The following is a 22,279-nucleotide window of genomic DNA, read 5'->3' on the forward strand; positions in this document are numbered from 1 at the left end:
TATTCCTATTGGTCTAGCCATTGTTTAGGTTGCTCCGATCCCCTGCTTGTCCAGCAAATATTCCTATTGGTCCAGCCATTGTTTAGGTGGCACCGATCTCCTGCTTGTCCAGCAAATATTCCTATTGGTCCAGCCATTGTTTAGGTGGCACCGATCCCCTGCTTGTCCAGCAAATATTCCTATTGGTCCAGCCATTGTTTAGGTGGCACCGATCCCCTGCTTGTCCAGCAAATATTCCTATTGGTCCAGCCATTGTTTAGGTGGCACCGATCCCCTGCTTGTCCAGCAAATATTCCTATTGGTCCAGCCATTGTTTAGGTGGCACCGATCCCCTGCTTGTCCAGCAAATATTCCTATTGGTCCAGCCATTGTTTAGGTGGCACCGATCCTCTGGTTTCCTGAATGAAAGTCACCTGTGACACCCACCTGCCTGAGAAAGTGGAGGCTTCATCCTCTAATTTAATACACCATCAACATGTACAGATTACTGTCTACTTCGTATTGACCATGGTGCCAACGGCGGAGCCAAACACACGTAATCAACTTACACTAACCTGGTAAATATGGTCTTCATCAATAATATTGTCATTGTTCCTGGAATTTGCTTTGGCTTGCTCTGTTATTCTGGTTTATCCATCTGATCTTTCTTTTATCATGACCGTAATAAATTAATTAGGAAAACTGTATTACATTAAGTTATTGTGTTCACTTCAGTCATCATTGGGATTGGTTAGCAAATGTGTATACTGATTCATTGAACTATCCTTGCATTGCCATTGTGAATGTATATGACATTCATTCATCAATAGTTTGCATTATTGATAGCTTTGATAAACAAAATGAATGAAACAAAATTAAGCATAAGTACCACAAATCAATACTTTACCATTCTTTTATAACCCAGATACACTGTGTTTGAACTGACAATGTCGGCTACCTTGCAGAACGCTCGAAACTATAGATCACTCCACAGAGCAGTAGCTGTTGTAGCACGCCTGCTTCACTCTTACTGTCCAACCTCTGGTTGCCAAACCATAGCCATGAATCCTTCCTACAGAAATCTGGGGGGTGGGGGGCATGGGTGGCCAAGGCATCTTAAGGCCCCGCAATTTGCTGTGCAGAGTTGCATCCCTTGGGCATGCCAGAATCCTATGATTGTGGGTTCGAATCCCGGTTCGCCCAGATTATGTTTCTAGGTATGTCAGCACGATACAAATGCTTGTGGGCTTCACCAAAGTGGTGAACATCTGAGACCTGTATCATTTACGTCTTTCCTCTCACATTAAGGTGACGCATTAAAGTGGCATTAAACCCATCTCACTCACTCATTCTTCAAGGTCTGATGTTACACTAGCCTTCACAAGCTCTGTCAGAGTGCACACTAAAAAATATTGTGGAAACACTGGACCTAATAATCACCCATCAAATATACAGATTAACAAAATGCATTGACAAGCTCCGTGTTGTAAATGGTTTGGCTTGATCGAAGCAACTGTAGATTCTTCATTTTAAAGTAAAGACAGTATTTTTCATTGCAGTCCACATCTCCTAAAGATTGAAATGAGCTCAAACATGCAATCAGAGATAAAAAAACAACCTCGGCACTCGCCAGAGTAATGATAACATTATTTTAACTCAGACTGTGCCAAATACCTTCAAGTCTGCTGGTCCAAACATAATATTTTGTATTTTGGCATGAGTTTCAGCAGATTTTAGTATATGGACTAGAATAAACAGATGTTACTGCTATATACAACACCTGAAGAAGTGTGACTCAGGCTTTGGACTAGTGGCTAACATTGCAGACTGATGGGTGTTAAAAAAAAGGATTTTGTGAATGGTCCTGTCAAAATGATGCAGACGACTTCAGGAGAGTGTGAGATGCCCAATACTTTCTGTGGGGTTAACAGAATCAACTGTAATAAGCCTCAGCCCCACATTCAGCTTATTTGATTGAAGGAGAATTTTCAGGATATTATCAAGCGATGTGTTATGAGGTGTTAAATAAGTTTGTGTGTTCGTCGTATCCGAGAACGGGAATTGCCCAGTGCTTTGCAGGACCTGTTTACACAGAGAGGTTACAGGGCCCCTGGTTCTTTCATCAGCAGTTTCCAATTCACAGTCTGCTTGATGGTGAACTTCGAGATCCTGTTTACAAGCAAAATTCGACTTCAGCAGATATTGCTTAAAATAACTCAAACTAATTGAAGTTTGTGTTGTAAAAATAGAGTTTCCTGTTTGTAACATGTTTTCAGCTCACGATGAGCAATACCGGCCATGACTGAACACCTTGATGTAGCAACATGGTGGAAACTGTCAACCTTGAACACTGCTGGACAACAAGGAGCATGAGGCAGGACTCCAGTCACAAGATGGTTGTTGAACAGGCAAACTACTGACATATGTCATGTGGTCGCAGCTGATATGGGGAGAAGTGGATTGCCCTAAATTATTTTTATTCAAATTGCAAGAAAATTAGATAAGATCATTTAAATGATTTTACAATAAATCATACAAGTAAGTTTCTGAATCTAATATTAAAAATATTAACTTACTGTTTGAAAGCATCTCCATCACTGTTGTGTTTACCACTAGTTGTAGAAATCAGCCCCTCACACTACCTGACATTTACACGGAGCTATTGTGGGCTGTGGAACAACATCCGTGTCTTGCAGGATTAGTCGCAATTATCATCACCAGGCGCTGTAGACTTCCAGGAACTGATATTGTTACCAGTATGTAGGGATGAAGCAATATTGTTATGTTGGTGAACTGGTACAGTTATGTTGGGGTGAAGTGGTACAGTTATGTTGGGGTGAATTGGTATGGTTATGTTGGTGAAGTGGTACAGTTATGTTGGGGTGAATTGGTATGGTTATGTTGGTGAAGTGGTACAGTTATGTTTATGAAGTGGTACAGTTATGTTGGTGAAGTGGTACAGTTTTGTTGGGGTGAAGTGGTACAGTTATGTTGGTGAAGTGGTACAGTTATGTTGGGGTGAAGTGGTACAGTTATGTTGGTGAAGTGGTACAGTTATGTTGGGGTGAAGTGGTACAGTTATGTTGGGGTGAAGTGGTAGTTATGTTGGGGTGAAGTGGTACAGTTATGTTGGGGTGAAGTGGTACAGTTATGTTGGGGTGAAGTGGTAGTTATGTTGGGGTGAAGTGGTACAGTTAGGTTAGGGTGAAGTGGTACAGTTATGTTGGGGTGAAGTAGGGACGGGGATAAGAATGTAATTATAGGTGAGTTTAGTTCAACTACACTTCATTAACAGCAATTCAGCTATGTCAGGGCCTGTCGGCTTAATGTTGGAGAAAACCTGAATGAAAGCAGACTGAAGTGTTTCCACAGTTTCAAACCAATGATCAGCAGATCCAGGCAATGCTAGGGGATGCAACTCTGCACTATGAATTGCTGCAAATTATGCGATTGTATTGGGAGTGTATTGTTTTGGTACTGTAATTCATGAACCTGTCGATGACTTCTCTGTGACACACCTTGTGGATTATTAGGGCTGGGACAATACACCAACTGTGAGATCAGATACGTATCACGATACCTTACTCACGATCCGATATGTATCACAATACTTCCATGTGCTCTTATCTGTGGAGAGTAAACCATCTTTTTCATAGACAGGATGGCCAAATACCTGGCACACTGACGATTTACAGTTGGCAGTGTCAAGTATGGCACTACAAATGAAAATATTTATGTTTTCACTATTAACTTGCACTAGTGATTAGTGTTTAGTGGAACAGTTATTAGAGCAAACATTTGAGGACAGAATCAATATTTTACTTAGTGGGTGACTGTGATCAGTACTTGTATCAAGAAGTAAAAGATCAAGATCCACCGATGCATCGGTGTAATGTCCCACCACTCTGGATTATAGCATGAGACAAGTTGGTATTGCATGATTACTGCTGACCAAGTCTAGGCAAGGAGTTGTTAATCATTGTGTCACAACAGGTCAGTAAGCTGAAACAGAAGTACTTAATCGATGTAGAAGCTATTTTGGTTGAGCAGACATGTATAGTCAGGTGTGCCTTGATATCATGATGTCACAGTGTACCAGCAGGTCTGATTCCCCAAGTATGAAATCCATTCTTTATGTCCCTGGGCATGATATAGCTGGAACTTTACTAAAACTAACATTAAACCCCACCCACCCACCCACCCACCCACCCACTCACTCACTCACTCACTCACTCACTCACTCACTCACTCACTCACTCACTCACTCACTCACTCACTCACTCACTCACTCACTCACTCACTCACTCACTCACTCACTCACTCACTCACTCACTCACTGTGTATTTCTGTTACCTGGTCAGGTATGAGACTTAGACTGACACATTCCCCAACACACATCCTTTTAAGGACACCTCTACAGAGCCTTAAGTTGTAGGGGATACCCTCTCCCTGGGGATACCCTTTTAACAGAGAAGGCCTGGCAATCAATATAGATTATAGATATCGATAATCGTTAACTAAATATCAATCATTTATCAATAAATATCGGAGAAGTAACTATGATGCTAAAAGCTGAGAGCGAATTCAACATATTTCACGTCACTGGTGAGTGGTGACACTTTCATGCATGGGTTACTTTCCAAGCGAACCCTGCCATTGTCTGATATTGAAGCAGTGTGGAACACATATTATACAAGAAATATTGAAGTTTTGTGCGATGCGCTTATATAAATGCAGGTGGTTGAAATGTGAATCAGGTCGTCACAACGGCCTTGGCAGACAATACTTGGTATCAATTCTGGTGGTTGAAATGTGAATCAGGTCGTCACAACGGCCTTGGCTGCCAATGCTTGGTATCAATTCCGGTGGTTGAAATGTGAATCAGGTCGTCACAACGGCCTTGGCTGCCAATGCTTGGTATCAATTCCGGTGGTTGAAATGTGAATCAGGTAGTCACAACGGCCTTGGCAGCCAATGCTTGGTATCAATTCCGGTGGTTGAAATGTGAATCAGGTCGTCACAACGGCCTTGGCTGCCAATGCCTGTTATAAATGCAGGACGAAACAATACATCGGTGCATTGCATTGTAGTGGGTTTAAATGATAAGTAGTCACAATAGCTTCTGGTCCTACAGTGTTTTGGATACATAGAAGTCACTGAAAAAATGACGTACTGCTTAATTAGAATCTCACAGAAAACAGAAATCAGAATTTCTTGGTAAATTTTTCTTAATACAATCAATAAAGATATTCTGATGTTCCAAAGAAATCCAATTTGATTTCCAAACTGGTTATTTGCAAAAAAAGACTTTGTGCTAAGTGTGAAAGTGATCGTATGTCACTGTGTAATTAGGGACTCGCATACATCTTAATATTTGGCAGTTGAAACCAACTTTGTTCCAGTGGAGAAACCACACTTGATCTGTCAGATGTAGGAGTGAGTGAGTTGGGTTTAACACTGTTTTGCAGTATTACAGAACTTTATATCACAGCTTGTCAGCTTAATGTGGGAGGAAAAACCAAAGTGATGCAGGTCTCAGACGTTTACCACTTTAGTGAAACCCATGAGCACAGATATGGTGTTGACAAGGCCAGACACATAATTGAGGCAAACTGGGATTCGAACCCACAATCATAGGTTTCTGACATGCCAAGGGACGCAGCCTGCGTAGCTAATTGTGGTGGCTCAAATGACAGGACCACCCATGCCAGATGTAATAGTCTTATACTCATTGCATTAATATTGCTGAAAACAACATTGCAAGGCCAGGATTCACAAGTTTGAATCCCAGATGCTTGGTTTGTTGGTACCAGCCAGTAAGATATGCTCATCAACTAGGGATGACTATTGGTCTGGAAATCACTATTGTGATAACTATTGTTATTGCAAGCAACTATTGTGATAAATATCGATAGTTTTCAGTGTATCATTTAAGATAGACTTTTGGCATCCAACACGTTTCTTGTCAAGCTTGTTATTTTCTTGGGCGGTCGGGTAGCCTAGTGGTTAAAGCGTTCGCTCGTCACGCCGAAGACCCGGGTTCGATTCCCGACATGGGTACAATGTGTGAAGCCCATTTGTGGTGTCCCCCGCCGTGATGTTGCTGGAATATTGCTAAAAGCGGCGTAAAACTATACTCACTCACTCACTGTTATTTTCTTTAACATAGCCAAAAGACTTCCAAACACTTGATTTTCCACCCAAGTTTGTCACAAACTCTGCTTGACTGTCACCCTCCGCCATTGTACTTTAAGAAAGACCAGTTGCTAAGTATCAAGGGTAGTTAACTCTAATCCTCACTCGGCTGCATTCGCGAGTGTGTTTCGGTGACTCAATCGCATGATATGGTAAATACAATCGAAACTATCGATATTCCTAACTCAAATCGATGCTATTGATTTATCGGAAACTGATTTTACAATCGATTTATTGTCTTTAAGTGCTTACCAATAGCAATATATCGATATTTCGATTTATCGTGACACCCCTATCATCAACCCTGCTGACAGTCAGTTTTGAGGCTTCAATTTGTGTCCTGTTTTAGTATCAATCTCAAGTAAAAATGTGTTTGTTGCCAGTGCCAGTGAAATGTGTGATATTCTGGGCAGGTTTCGTACTGGTGTTCCTTCCATGTTGTCCCATGTTTACCCTGATTGTTTTTGGTCTTGTTAACAGCGGTATTAATGGAATAGAAGCACATTGCCATTAGCAATGATGAAGTCAATTTTGATGCCATCAGTGACTAACCAAATCTGTTGTGGTGCAGCTGAAGATTGCTGCTCCGTTCCTCAGGCAGTCTGTTAATAGCATACCTTCTGGCGCCAATTTGAACAAGTTGGGAACAACAAAATTGTCTCCTTTCTGCAGAACACAAAACCGCCATCATCTTGTTGACCATGTCGATGACATTCCCATGACCTTGCTTCCCTCCACTGATGATGGTGCTTCAAAGAAAGTTTTTGATAGTTTTTGTGGAATGAGAAGAATTTGAATGTGTGTTACTTATGCTTGCTGCTCTGCAGTTGGTAATGGAGGTTGGACGACATTGGTTGTCAAGGAATTGCACGCCTGCACGTCTGCACATTCGTGGTTGCTGCCAGAGTTGTTCAATTATCAGCTGGTTCCTCAGTGTTCCTGACTTCACTGCAGGAACCATTCTCTCACTGCTCTCTGCCAATCATTGTGTTATCTTGTGGCATTTTGGCTTTATTTTTGTCGTTCAGTCTCATCTCTGTGCAAACAAATTGCAATTTTTTAGGATGCCAAACAATGGCTTCCTTTTGGGGCCACCTTGCACTATTAGTAAAACAGTCAGATAATACGTCAATTTTTTGTCTAATTTAGAATGTTTTCAGGAATGTCAAAGGAAATGTCCAACTATTTGTTGAATATTTTTTCAAATGTCACATGTAAATGCTTTTTGTTTGTAAAGAATTAACTGATGACCTGTTGACCTTAGGCTTGTGTGATGGTGCCTTGACTGCCATCATCTGTTCGATATTCCATGGATAGAAAAGTTTGGTTTCTTCAAATTATCAACAAGGCATTCAATTCCTAATTCCTTAAAATTTATGAAAATAAGAACATTAATAAAATATAACTTTGAAAAATATTGCAATTTATTTTTTCCCCAGTCTGCTGCACTAGGCACTTAGTTTGGAATCCTAGTTAAATTCCTGTTTCATATGACATTGTCATAAGTTATTGTTGTTTATGCAGTAAATATAATGTTTTTCTTTCGATTTCAGCTAATATTTCTACATGGTCTAGGCGATACTGGGTGAGTTTTTCCTCGTTACTATTTAGAGAAATAATTAGACCTTGTGTTAAGATTATGGAGAAGGAAGTGTTATCATACATGTATTTAGATACTTCAGCGTTATTAATTGCAATCGCTCATAAAGATTAATGTTATATATGGTTTCCATTCAGTTCAGTACATATATTTGTATTCAGGTAGTTATTGATGACGAACATTATGAGATCCCCCCGGCATATAATGAGGAGGGATATAGTTGACGCCTCATCCATCTGTCCGTCATTCCGTCTTTCCGTTGAAAAACGTTCAATATATTATTTTCAAAATTGGCTGATATATCAAACAGATCCTGAAGTGGTGCCTTTTGCTCTTTATGGATTTTTGGCTTGTTTATTTTTCTCGGTAACCATGGAAACAATTTGTACTTCGTCTCATAAGGGGGTGGACTTCGTTTCCGGAGCAGGGGCACGGGTGTCCCACGAGTTGCGTCCCTTGGGCACGCCAGAAGCCTATGATTGTGGGTTCGAATCCCGGTTCATCCCCATTATGTTTCATTTATGTGTCAGCACCATACCCGTGCTCGTTGGTTTCACCAAAGGGGTAAACGTCTAAGACCTGCATCACTTCAGGCTTTCCTCCAACATTAATCTGACATGCCGTGATATAACTGGAATACTGTTAAAAGCTCACTCACTCACTCACTACAGTTTTATTGTAGTGTTAATCATCATATTATTTCCGTGTCATTTTAGTGTTACCTTAGTGTCAATGCAGTCTTTACAATGTTGTTCGATGAATAATATGTAGTTGTTTCTTAGTTGTTCGTAAGAGACAACTCAAAGCTTCTGGTGATCAGTTTCAATGACTCGGTTGATATCATGTCATCATCTTCCAAATGCGTGGATCGATGCTCATGATGTCAATCACTGGATTGTCAGGTCCAGGTTTCGGTTATTTACAGACCGCCGTCATATAGCTGGAATATTTCTGAGTGCGGCATTAAGCAACAAACACAAACAAGATCAATACTCATGATGTCAATCACTGGATTGTCTGGTTCTGACAGGCCACTGTCATGTAGCTGGATAATTGCTGAGTGTGGTGTTAAACAACAAACTAACAAATAGTGTCATTCTATATATGATATACCAGTACATGTGAGCGTGTAAAAATGCTAAACTCAAACCAATTTATTCTGAGGAAATACCTTGGTTGGGTCGAGTGACCTTTCATTTTTGTATGATTCCAAATGTCAAAGATGAGATACTTTATCTTGAAGTAGAAATGAAATTACCTCATGTGGGAGTAAGATGGAGTTGATGCAGGAGACATAAACTATTCTTATTTCAGCCTTTTCGGCTGCTAGTGTCTAAGTAGTCAACATCTGTATTACCACATGCACACTGATATCTCTAGTGATGAGTCTAGGAAATTGTTCACTTGCATAATGAATACAGATACATGTATTATACATTCCTTCTGACAATGTTAATTGAGCCTGATGACATAACACTATTTCCCATGAGGGTAGATAACCCTGTGTAATAATGCTCAGATATTCTCAATGCTGATTGGTCAGTTGAAGTCATGTGACATCACAGTGCTTCATTGTTGAGAAAATGTGACATAACGTCATCCATTGTTCATAATGTCACAGGGACACAGGTGGCCCAGTTGCCTAAGGCGCTGCAATTCGCTGTGCAGAGTTGCATTCCTTGGGCACGTCAGAAACCTATGATTGTGGGTTCCATCACAGTTCGCCGCAATTATGTTTCTAGGTTTGTCAGCACCATACCCGTGCATGTGGGTTTCACCAAAGTGGTAAATGTCTAAGACCTGCATCACTTTGGGCTTTCCTCCCACATCAAGCTGACATGCGGTGATATAACTGGAATACTGTTAAATGCAGCATTAAACCCAACTCACTCACTCACTCATGTCACAAATTGATTACATTATGTCAGTGGTCTAGTGGTAGAGCGTCCGCCCGGAGAGAGGAAGGTCCGGGTTTCGATCCATGACCGCGTCATACCAAAAGACGGTCAAAGCTGGTACTTGTTGTTACCCTGTCTGCTCGGCATTAAGGGTTAAAGCAAGGACTGGTTGGCTCAGAGTCATTATACTGTGTCTGAGTGGGGTATTCATGTTAAACTGTGACTTGGTTTCTCAGTGGGCTAGCGCTATAAATCGGCAGATAATCTGTAATCCTTTGTAGCTAGTTGTTTATTCTCTAATCATTTCATCATTTCATCATTTCAGAAATAGCTGGGCAGAGAATTTCCGCATGCTAAAACTTCCCAACATCAAATGTATATGCCCGACAGCGTAAGTACCAATGTTGTAAACTTCTCTGAAAACTTCTCTGTCAGTTGTTCCCAGAACCCATCCTTGTCCTCAGCGCAGTCTTACATGAGGTTAGGGTGGTGCATGATTGGGGGATTGTAATGGTCATCACACCCAGAGGATCCTTACTTGTGCTGCTGTTATCTTCTGGTTTTCCTGGTCCAGACAGGATAAGTCTTGTTAAGTGAAGTCTGCCATAATAGAGCTGGATTATTGCTGAGTGTGGGGTCCAGACAGGATAAGTCTTGTTAAGTGAAGTCTGCCATAATAGAGCTGGATTATTGCTGAGTGTGGGGTCCAGACAGGATAAGTCATGTTAAGTGAAGTCTGCCATAATAGAGCTGGATTATTGCTGAGTGTGGGGTCCAGACAGGATAAGTCTTGTTAAGTGAAGTCTGCCATAATAGAGCTAGATTATTGCTGAGTGTGGGGTCCAGACAGGATAAGTCTTGTTAAGTGAAGTCTGCCATAATAGAGCTGGATTATTGCTGAGTGTGGGGTCCAGACAGGATAAGTCTTGTTAAGTGAAGTCTGCCATAATAGAGCTGGATTATTGCTGAGTGTGGGGTCCAGACAGGATAAGTCTTGTTAAGTGAAGTCTGCCATAATAGAGCTGGATTATTGCTGAGTGTGGGGTCCAGACAGGATAAGTCATGTTAAGTGAAGTCTGCCATAATAGAGCTGGATTATTGCTGAGTGTGGGATCCAGACAGGATAAGTCTTGTTAAGTGAAGTCTGCCATAATAGAGCTGGATTATTGCTGAGTGTGGGGTCCAGACAGGATAGGTCTTGTTAAGTGAAGTCTGCCATAATAGAGCTGGATTATTGCTGAGTGTGGGGTCCAGACAGGATAAGTCTTGTTAAGTGAAGTCTGCCATAATAGAGCTGGATTATTGCTGAGTGTGGGGTCCAGACAGGATAGGTCTTTTTAAGTGAAGTCTGCCATAATAGAGCTGGATTATTGCTGAGTGTGGGGTCCAGACAGGATAAGTCTTGTTAAGTGAAGTCTGCCATAATAGAGCTGGATTATTGCTGAGTGTGGGGTCCAGACAGGATAAGTCTTGTTAAGTGAAGTCTGCCATAATAGAGCTGGATTATTGCTGAGTGTGGGGTCCAGACAGGATAGGTCTTGTTAAGTGAAGTCTGCCATAATAGAGCTGGATTATTGCTGAGTGTGGGGTCCAGACAGGATAAGTCATGTTAAGTGAAGTCTGCCATAATAGAGCTGGATTATTGCTGAGTGTGGGGTCCAGACAGGATAAGTCTTGTTAAGTGAAGTCTGCCATAATAGAGCTGGATTATTGCTGAGTGTGGGGTCCAGACATGATAGGTCTTGTTAAGTGAAGTCTGCCATAATAGAGCTGGATTATTGCTGAGTGTGGGGTCCAGACAGGATAAGTCTTGTTAAGTGAAGTCTGCCATAATAGAGCTGGATTATTGCTGAGTGCGGGGTCCAGACAGGATAAGTCTTGTTAAGTGAAGTCTGCCATAATAGAGCTGGATTATTGCTGAGTGTGGGGTCCAGACAGGATAAGTCATGTTAAGTGAAGTCTGCCATAATAGACTACACAGTATTTTATCATGATTACGTGGACCATCAGATCTCATCATTCTGACATGGAGGTATGATAATATTGTTTTATTTGTTGGATCATAGATGATGAAACACATACTTTTTTTAATATATATACTTAAAGGTGCAAGATCCAGTTTTGTTGGGTTTTTCTTCTTTTTTTTGCGCTTTTTTTATGGGAAACAAATTCCAAACTCATATCTGTGTGAAAATATGAGGAATAAAGTAATGAGAAAATTGTTAAGTGAAGTCTGCCATAAAAGAGCTGGATTATTGCTGAGTGGGGTGTCAAACACTTACACAGTCAATCACTTCGTTCTTAGCATCCCAAATTGTGAACATTCAGGTTCAGAATTTGGAATTTTCCCTCATTAATGTTGTGATTCTTTCATCGGCCATTTATCAGCATTATTGCAATGATTCTCAAGGTTGTGCTCACTATTTTTAAACATAAACATCATTAAGATGAAATGATTGAAGAAATTAATCTTAATTGGGGAAAAGCTTGGCATCCTCGATAATGATGTGCATTTGTGCTGGCACTGTATCATTTGTCTGTCAGGAGCTGGTTATTTAAGTCAGCACGCTTAAGATAATGTAATATAAACCACCATCAAGCATTGATGTAGAGAGATGTGTCATCAGGTGGGCGTCGGCTGTACGGGACGTAAGTGACAAGTTCATTATTTGATAGAACTGAAACCATCAGAAATGCTGATTATTCCTATTTGTCGACTGTTATTTGCATTGATAATGGAACACATTTTGACAATGGCTATGTTCAGATGGGAACACTGAATTATTTTGTGAAAAGTGATTTCATTATGTAGAAATTTAAAAAAGGCTGATGATTAGCATGAAATGTCGGTAGCCCCGTCCCTCTGTCTGTATGCGGTGCACGTTTGCTGCACTGCTGTTATTGATCGTGTGGAGGGGTAGTGATTATTATGTAATATTGATCAATGGCTTCCCCCATGGAGGCGCACTGACAGCTTAATTGGCAAAGCAAATATGTTGTGGTTGAAGTGCATCAATAACACTAATTGTGCCTCGTCATCGTCGTCTTGTTTAAGGAAACTTCTTTGTTAGAGTTCGAGAAAGACTTGGGATTGATTTACATCATGAATTGTTAAAGAAATCCAATGTTGGATATCTGACAATATGATAGAAGAGTGGTCTTAGTTGCCTTTAGTTGCTGTGCAGAGTTAGATCCCTTTGTTGTGCCAGGATCTACCGTGGGTGTGAATCTGGGATTTGCCCTTGTTTTGATTGGTTGTTTGTCAGCACCATACCCCTGCTCATGGGTTTCACCAAAGTGTTTTTTGTGGAAAATGTCAGATTGCTATGAGATGAGGATGAAAGTTAATTTTTACAGGATAAGAGATGAGTTTATTTTCTTGAAATTGACTGATTGGCATCCAAAACATTGTAAAAGTTTGTTGTTCTCAAATCTGGGATGATGTTGAAGAATGTTTTATCAAAAGTTTCTATAATTTTTTAAAATCCTTTTGTCACTTGTCTCTAAGAAAATCACTGAATGAGTGATGTCTACAGTGCTATGGCACTGCATACTGACGATATGTGGATGATGTATTCAATGACTTGTGTTTGTTTCAGAGCTATAGCACCTGTATCTTTAAATGGAGGTTTCCCTATGACATCATGGTAGGTTTAACCTTGACTTCTTGAGTAGTGATGCAGGTACCATTGTGCAATAGATTCCCTGTACCTCATTCTTGTTGTAAGAGATGACTTAAATGAGAATCAGGTGTGGCCTGGCTGATAATGTGTCATCATACCTACTGTGTGCTCATGATATCAACCACTGGTTTTCTTGACCAAGTTATATACAGGCTACTATGGTATGGCCCGAAGACTGCTGACTGCAGCAGAAAGTTAAGATCATTCGTCATTATAAATTGTGGCAGGATCATGAGGGGTTCATGGGTTTTAAGCGTCAACAAATTTATCTTACCAACATGTTTAAATGTGACATAATAAAAGAATTAAAACAATTTCAAAATTGATAAAAACAGTTGTTGATTGAGCTGAGGTTAGCTTGTGTTATGTCACGTGACTTCCATTGACTTGGAAAAGTGTGTGACTTTCTGCTTTGAAGCAGGTATAAGAGATTTATTCATGTGCAGCCTGTATTGCTCCTGGGGGGGGTATAAGAGATAAGAGAAATTTATTCCCCTCCAAGGCGGGTTACACAGTATTTTATCATGATCACATGGACCAATCAGATCTCATCATTCTGACATGGAGGTATTATTATATTGTTTTATTTATTTTGTTTTATTTGTTGGATCAAAGATGATGAAACACATACTTTTTTAATATATATACTTAAAGGTGCAAGATCCAGTTTTGTTGGGTTTTCTTTCTTTTTTTGCTCTTTTTTTATGGGAAACAAATTCCAAACTTAGAATATCTGTGTGAAAATATCAGGCATAAAGTAAATAAGAAAATCTGAGTGGCTGCTCGGAAAAGGGAATATGAATCAATGGTGACAAAAATAAACACGAACCATCATTCATCAGAACCAACTCAAATATTACCAGGAACCAGTCTCTTTGGGAATGGCTTCAGTAGCATACAAATGCAATTCTGATCCTCCACTTCAGTAATCTATTGACTTTGTATCATGACTGATCACTTGCACAGATGTGATTTCCTGGCTTAACACAGTGTTTATTCTGCTTTAGGTTTGATATATATGGTCTCTCAGCTGACAGTGCAGAAGATGAGGAAGGCATTAAGAAAGCCAGTAATATCAGTGAGTGATATATACATGATATATTTGATGTCAGTGAGTGATATATACATGATATATTTGATGTCAGTGAGTGATATATACATTATATATTTGATGTCACTGAGTGATATATACATCATATACCTGATGTCAGTGAGTGAAATATACATCATATACTTGATGTCAGTGGGTGATATATACATAATATACTTGATGTCACTGAGTGAAATATACATCATATACCTGATGTCAGTGGGTGATATGGAGATCATTTTAAAGATGTACCGGGGTAGATAAAGACCTGAAACAATTGCTTGGACCTGCCATGTCTCATTGTTGGAAAAGAAATCACCTGTCATTTTGTGACATTTTCAGCAGCTTATGTCGTCCCATATTGAGTAAATTGTAAGTTAATATTTCAGATATTTATATGTTTATGGTGAAATGTTCTTGATATTTTGTAAACATTCATTAATTTGTTTCCCAGTTAAGTCTCTAATTGAGGAGGAGGAGAAGGCAGGCATCCCGTCCAATCAGATCGTGATCGGGGGCTTTTCTCAAGGAGGAGCAGTGGCTCTCCACACCGCATTCAACCTCGGCAAGCCACTAGGGGGCGTCCTGGCCCTCAGCACTTGGATGCCTCTTCATAAAAAGTTCATGAAGCTGGTATGTGCATCAGGGTCTGCTTTGGCCCATACCTTCTTCAGGAAGACGTGAAGTTGTGTTCAGACATGTCGATTCTCAAATTGAAACAATATGTTAACCCAGGAATCTGTATGTATAAGAACTTAGTGTGAAACCAACAAACAAGCAACGAGTGGTATACAATCAACAAATGTAGTACAAAATTCACTAGGTTTACAAATCAACACAAACTTCTGCACAGCAATTACACTGTCAGTACACAATAGAGTGGTGGTATAATATTCAATGGAAATAAATAATTTGATGACTGGTCATTATCATATACAAAAATGCAGTGGTGATAGCAAAAGTCAGTGATAATAATATATTTTCACCCAGAGGCGACCGTGGTCAAGTTTTTGAGATGGACTAGGCAGGGAATCAGGGATGATGAGCGATCCTCACATCAAAGCTGGTTCCAAAGCGATGAAATGTGTGAGAGATATGTACACACGATATTGTCCTCTTCAAAACAACCTACCAAGCCACTGGAAAGTTCCACACAGTGCCCTCACCAGTCCATTGGTACTAGAACATTAAGGAAGTTTCAATAACATACTATCAGTGTCCACGGTATACCAAACCAGAAGTTTACACACCACACCAGCATCTAAATATAGTAACTTCCTGACGACTGATCACTGTCCAAACACAATGCAATGACCTTCTACTGAATCTCAACAGAAACAAGGTAACACAGTTACAATCATTGTCAAACAATAAAATACACTGCCACATAACACACCACATCCTGGTGATGCTCTTGTACCGACCTCGGGAGTGTCGTAAACATAGTATGACATGTACACGATGTTGTATTTATTACCAAAGAAGATGTCTACATACATAGACGAATTTTAGTGTTTTCCTATAAAGAGAGCAAGTCACAACAGCAGCGGAACCACATTTTTTCTTATGACGCAACAACCTTCAGCTTATGTGGTTTCTGGTGTGACGTCGTTTCGACCTCACGTCACAATAACATTCGAATAACATCGTCAATGCAGTCCGGATGACGGAAACAATACAATGTTGTCTCGTGATGTAATATGACCCTTGGGCACATATGATTTTTATGAACCCCGATATGTTTGCCCTTGTAAGAAATATTTAAAAAAATACATTTACAAAATAATTAAATCTGAATTAAATCTGAACACTCAGCAATATTCCAGCTATATGCCATTGGGATACAATGACATGCATCAACCAAGTCAGCGAGCCTGACCACTCGATCCTGTTAGTCACCTCTTACGACAAACATAGTCGCCATGGGTTGCTGAATACCTATTCTACCCCGGATCTTCACGGGTCTGAATTGTAAGTGATACATAAATCTTTGTTTTAGATGGAGAAACCTGAGAGGCCAGCACCATTCCCAATTCTGCAATGTCATGGTACCCAGGACCCTCTGGTGGCCTTGACATGGGGGGAGGCCACGCGAGATCTCATCAAAATAGTCAACCCTCAACTCATGTTTAAAACATACCCCATGGGACACAGCTCCTGCTCTCAGGTAGGAAGCAAGGTTTACCCGTCTTGTGTTACCCTCAAGCCATTCCCACCGTTGATGAATAACAAAATGTCTTCTTATTTTAAAATGGCATTCAATGCAGGGATACGATGTATTTACCTACTGCGAAAGCCAAACTCATTTTTATTGCAAATGTAGGGATTGTGTATGGGCTGGTGATGTGCTTCATTCAAATTCGCTTTTTAGGCGGGGTATATAAATTAGCATAGATTTTGAAGGCTTTTACAAGGGATTCACCTTATGGGCAGGTCACTCTGTAGACGGCGATATATGGTATATATCAAACGTAGGAGAAAAGCTTCTTCCTTTTTATTGGTCCTGTTATCAGTGAAATACAAGTCCCCATAACACTAATTATGACTTTGACAACATAATTTGGGAAGTTTTAAATTTTAATTTCGGAATTTTGACTGACATTTGAGTTTAGGATGAATGTCAGCCTCTGGACTGTTAATGGCTGTCAAATGAAGTTATATTAACAAATTTCATAATGAACCATTAATCAATCTTCAGATCGCAAGTACTTGAACACACAAACAATTGCATATAGCCCATGCTTCTTTTCTGTTGCAGGAAATGGTAGATGTACAGGAATTTTTGAAAACAACTTTACTGCCGACAGGAGCAAGTAAATAGCAAGGGAGACAACTCTTGTGAAACTAACTTCTACCAATAGATTCCATGTACATAACCTACTGTCCTCAGCGTACCATCACAGCTAAGCCAGACCTGTGCTGAGATATTAACAGTATCTTCTCTGTTGTCAATTGTCAAGTTTCATGGGTTGTGAATCAAAACTGACCATGAACTCAAGTGTTTGTAAACTGAAAATTATTCACGTTGGATCAAAGTTTAGTTTTTTGTGTGTTTTCTTTTTAAGAAAGGATCAAATAGGTTATAACATCCACATCCGTGTCATGTTTGATATGCACTAGTCCAGTGTGGGATAACATGCTGTAGCCCTGTGTGGGAGGTTATCACAGTCACTCCATGCTGGTGTGCCCGAGTCTTGTAACAGTTATGTTCGACCATTGTATAATGCTTATTCAGCTACGCAACATGTAAAACAAACACATATGACAGTTTTGATCTCTTATGAGATTGACTTTCTGGTATGAATCCTCTCGAAAATTATTACCATTTATTATTAATATTTGTGACCTGCAAGGAGAAATGGGACCTCAGGGTGCTATGTTACAATTGTGCTGTGACGTCAAAAAGAAAGACGTTTGACGCCAATTTTTTTCCATATAAATGTGTTCGGACTACAAAAATATCTTATTCTCTCGTTAGTTTGTAATGTAATAAAAACGTTATTTCAAAACATTTCAGCATACATGTCTACTTTCAATTAATCAGACATTCTTTCTAAAAACTGTAATCATCACATACATCTGAGGAGGAGACTTTGCAGAAAAGGGGCGGTCGGGTAGCCTAGTGGTTAAAGCTTTCGCGTGTCACGCCGAAGACCCGGGTTCTATTCCCGACATGGGTACAATGTGTGAAGCCCATTTGTGGTGTCCCCCGCCGTGATATTGCTGGAATATTGCTAAAAGTGGCGTAAAACCATACTCACTCACTCACTCACTCACTTTGCAGAAAATTTATCCAAATGTTTTATGCCGTGTATCTCAAATTTCGAATTTGTACCGACCAAGTTTCTCATCACCCTTTTCGTTTACCGGATTTCGCTGGGGGGGGGTAGATCTACGGTGTAATTTTTTTCTGCGTTTGACGTTCGAATTGTTTTTTCCAAAATACTGAATCCGCTAGTGGGGGGTGCGCATTATACATGGGTGCGCACTATACTCAAGAAAATACTGTAATATATATGAATTGAAGGTTATGAATTGTATTTTTGTGGTCCTAGGATACTGTAGTTTTAAAATATAAGTCAAAATGTGATTTTATCACCCAAAAGGTCCCTAATCTCATGGTTTGTCACATTTATCATGCAATGAATCATTTCCTTTGCACAGCATAAGCAGTGGTTAAGTCATTTGAGTGCTCATAAAAGGTCTGAATTTGTAACAGCAAATGGTCTTTAAAAATGACCAATGACTTGTCAGTGTTTGAATCCATCTCAATGATGAGACTTCTGTTGTGATGTTAGAGGGTTAAACTGTTTCGTTCCATGCTGCCATGGGGTGTGTGTGTTTCTATTGACTGCAATATTTCCTTATCCGAGTGCTATTTTTTTTTAATTTGGAGTTTACTTAGGATTTGTTTTGTGTGTGGTTGATGGTGTAGGTGGACGCCAGCATCCTCGTCCGAGATCAGCATTTACGCTGTATTTAGGAGATATCTGTACAGATTGTTTGTAAAGTTTAAATCATGTACATTGTTTCATTTCGCAACTCATGCAGATTGTCTATAAGTAATGTGGTTTATGCAAGTTTCAATGGTGTAATAGTTAATGCAAAAAAACAGTTTGTTCTATCTGTTGAGGTATTGTTTGTCACAATGAGACTAGCTAGGGTCGATATTTAAAGCATTACAATGTCACAAATGACACTTAGTAGTTGCCATGAATTCGGGACAACATTCCCATTGTTAAAGTCTTTGACATCGAGAACATGTGTTACTTTTTATTTATAAGGAACATCTTGTGTATGATAATATTTTTTTTATTTGGTGTAATGTGTCGTATGGCGTGCATACTCAATGCAAGCAGTAGAGCCGTTTTACAAAGATGTGTTAACCATGCTTTATGTGCTGTACGGCAGATCACGATGTTCAGGTGTACATTTTGAAATGATAGGAAGTCCAACCTGATTATTATACTTTCTTTTCAAATGAGCTTTATAAATTATTTTTTAAGAATCTTTTAAATCAACCAAATTAGCTGTGGTACTTATTGTGTTCATCATGTCTTCATACACAATGACATGCATTTCTTACTGATGTCCTTTTATTACAGCCATTTTCCACGGAAACTTTGCCAAAGCTTTGACTGCATTTCATCATGTTTGAAATTAACGTAACGAAGCTTGGCGATGTCTGGTTAGAACTGATTCAGTGGTGTGTGTAAGCAGTGCACATGCCTTGTCCTCTGTGGGTAGCAACGCCTAGGCTAGGTCCATAGGGCTGCTGTGTAAGCAGTGTAATGCCTTGTTCTCTGTGGGTAGCAACGCCTAGGCTAGGTCCATAGGGCTGCTGTGTAAGCAGTGTGCATGCCTTGTCCTCTGTGGGTAGCAACGCCTAGGCTAGGTCCATAGGGCTGCTGTGTAAGCAGTGTAATGCCTTGTTCTCTGTGGGTAGCAGCGCCTAGGCTAGGTCCATAGGGCTGCTGTGTAAGCAGTGCACATGCCTTGTCCTCTGTGGGTAGCAGCGCCTAGGCTAGGTCCATAGGGCTGCTGTGTAAGCAGTGTAATGCCTTGTTCTCTGTGGGTAGCAGCGCCTAGGCTAGGTCCATAGGGCTGCTGTGTAAGCAGTGCACATGCCTTGTCCTCTGTGGGTAGCAATGCCTAGGCTAGGTCCATAGGGCTGCTGTGTAAGCAGTGTAATGCCTTGTCCTCTGTTGGTAGCAACGCCTGGGCTAGGTCCATAGGGCTGCTGTGTAAGCAGTGTAATGCCTTGTTCTCTGTGGGTAGCAACGCCTAGGCTAGGTCCATAGGGCTGCTGTATCATTACTGTTGTGGGGCGGTCGGGTAGCCTAGTGGTTAAAGCGTTCGCTCGTCACGCTGAAGACCCGGGTTCGATTCCCGACATCGGTACAATGTGTGAAGCCCATTTCTGATGTCCCCCGCCGTGATATTGCTGGAATATTGCTAAAAGCGGCGGAAAACCACACTCACTCACTCATTACTGTTGTAGCCGTCAGTCAAGCAAAGCTAGCTGTTGTAGCAACAACCTCAGTTAACAAACATTCAGTCTGTATGTCTCTTGAAAATTATTAAATATGTTTCTCTATTGATTTCATGATGCTTATCCCTGTATCACTGTTAAAAACCGGCGATAGGTTTTCCAACTTCAAATCTTGTCATTTTAACTGTTAGATGTGAATGTCATAGGTACCGGTACACATCTTTATCAGTCTGCACAGTTCGTGCACGTCATGAATATCATGCTAATATACTCACCGACAAAAGAAACATGAATACCATACATGTTGGTTAATGTATGAAGAACTACTCATATTCAAGAGATGACTGTTCGATGCACAAACGAACATACTGGTATGTTGTGTGAACCAACGCTCATGAACGCATCACATGTGATGTCATAGATTCATTCGTCTCATGGAGGCTTTGTGTAAAGTTGGAATTCACGTGCAGCATATCGTGATAAGAATAAGGACACTGTGGTAACACTTAACTGATTTTTAGTTTTGTAGTTAATTGGTACACATTGGAAACATCTCTTCAACGTACATACTTCTCTATGTTCCTATGGCACACATTTCTTTTGGTGGGGAGTATATTTAAGATTTAAAAGTGTTGACTGAGTTAAGATTGTCCATCAAAGCATTGTCTATCTGGATTCACCTTGTAGCAGATGTGCAATAATTGTGCTTGTTTACTGATTGATACAATGTTGTAACCCCTGATGTGTATACTGGTAGTGGGATGGAAGGTGTCGTGAAAGCAATGTGCTGTCTGGCCACATGGTGATGGAACGTATCTCTCACATCATGTGTCAGCAAGCTTGTCAAGTGTTGACTTGTATGAATCTTGAACCGCATTGTACTTGAAGCTTCTTGAATATTGGATGAGTATTGACTTTGTTTTGTGTGTATTGGATGTGTATGTTGGCATACTCAGTAGCATTAAGATTCATGACATAGACGTATCAAACATGATATCCTCCTCCAAACATGACAGCAAGCATGTGCTAACACACCCACCGAAAAGGTTTAAATTGAACAAATTTTGACCACCATCCTGAAATTCTGAAGTGGAATCAAGTGTTTCTTGTGAAGTGGGCTTGCCTCTTAGTCTGTCCGAGGTTTTTTGTACCTTCCTGACGGGGAACATTTCATCAGCACACTACTGTAGGGGGACTGTATATTCAAGTGGTATTGTTTATCATTCCATTCGTGACGGTTGGCACAAAGGCTGCATGACGTCACCTTATTATCCCCTTGTACCCAGACACTGTCAATTGAACTGGTTAAGAAACTATTTACACGAATCAGTCCCTTTTCTTCCTCCTGTATTGTTGATATTGTTAAGGAATAAAAGTTGAAATCAGCATCATTTTGTGGTTATTAGTGTGTGTGTGTGTGTGTGTGTGTGTGTGTGTGTGTGTGTGTGTGTGTGTGTGTGTGTGTGTGTGTGTGTGTGTGTGTGTGTGTGTGTGTGTGTGTGTGTGTGTGTGTGTGTGTGTGTGTGTGTGTGTGTGTGTGTGTGTGTGTGTGTGTGTGTGTGTGTGTGTGTGTGTGTGTGTGTGAGTGAGAGAGAGAGAGAGAGATTGTAATCAGCTTGTCTGTCCGTCTGTAATCATTATTTTTTTCCGGATCATATCCCTAAAGCTTATATGTTTTCTTTCATGAAACTTTGCACAGACCAGGTTGTCAACTGGTACCTTTTGCTATTAAGGGATTTTTTAAATTTTTTATTTGTTTTCCTTTCCACAACAACAAGTTTAACATTGATTCTGGCCAGACCACAAGATTGTTTGGCTACCTATTCAGCAGTGAAAGTAACG

General features: G+C 40.3%; 1 protein-coding gene across 4 annotated transcripts in view; it reads left to right on the plus strand.

Annotated features, from left to right (window-relative positions):
- Nucleotides 1–21,823, plus strand: part of LOC124146280 (acyl-protein thioesterase 1-like) — a 45,725-nt gene extending 23,902 nt beyond the window's left edge. The window contains exons 2-9 of one of the 4 annotated variants that reach the window (XR_007222285.1): nucleotides 7,728–7,759; nucleotides 9,998–10,063; nucleotides 13,272–13,319; nucleotides 14,363–14,433; nucleotides 14,900–15,078; nucleotides 16,445–16,612; nucleotides 17,204–20,106; nucleotides 20,239–21,823. Coding sequence is in view for 1 of the 4 variants with exons in the window: in XM_048400090.1 (XP_048256047.1) it covers nucleotides 7,728–7,759; nucleotides 9,998–10,063; nucleotides 13,272–13,319; nucleotides 14,363–14,433; nucleotides 14,900–15,078; nucleotides 16,445–16,612; nucleotides 17,204–17,266 (627 nt within the window). In the remaining 3 variants the exon portion in view is untranslated. Of the gene's footprint in view, nucleotides 1–7,727; nucleotides 7,760–9,997; nucleotides 10,064–13,271; nucleotides 13,320–14,362; nucleotides 14,434–14,899; nucleotides 15,079–16,444; nucleotides 16,613–17,203 lie in introns of all 4 variants that reach the window. The other 3 variants (XR_007222286.1, XR_007222284.1, XM_048400090.1) reach the window with 3 other exon arrangements.
- The last annotated feature ends 456 nt before the right edge of the window (nucleotides 21,824–22,279 follow it).

Source organism: Haliotis rufescens, unplaced genomic scaffold (assembly GCF_023055435.1).
Source record: "Haliotis rufescens isolate VD_foot unplaced genomic scaffold, xgHalRufe1.0.p SCAF_2, whole genome shotgun sequence".
NCBI classification, from domain to species: Eukaryota; Metazoa; Mollusca; class Gastropoda; order Lepetellida; family Haliotidae; genus Haliotis; species Haliotis rufescens.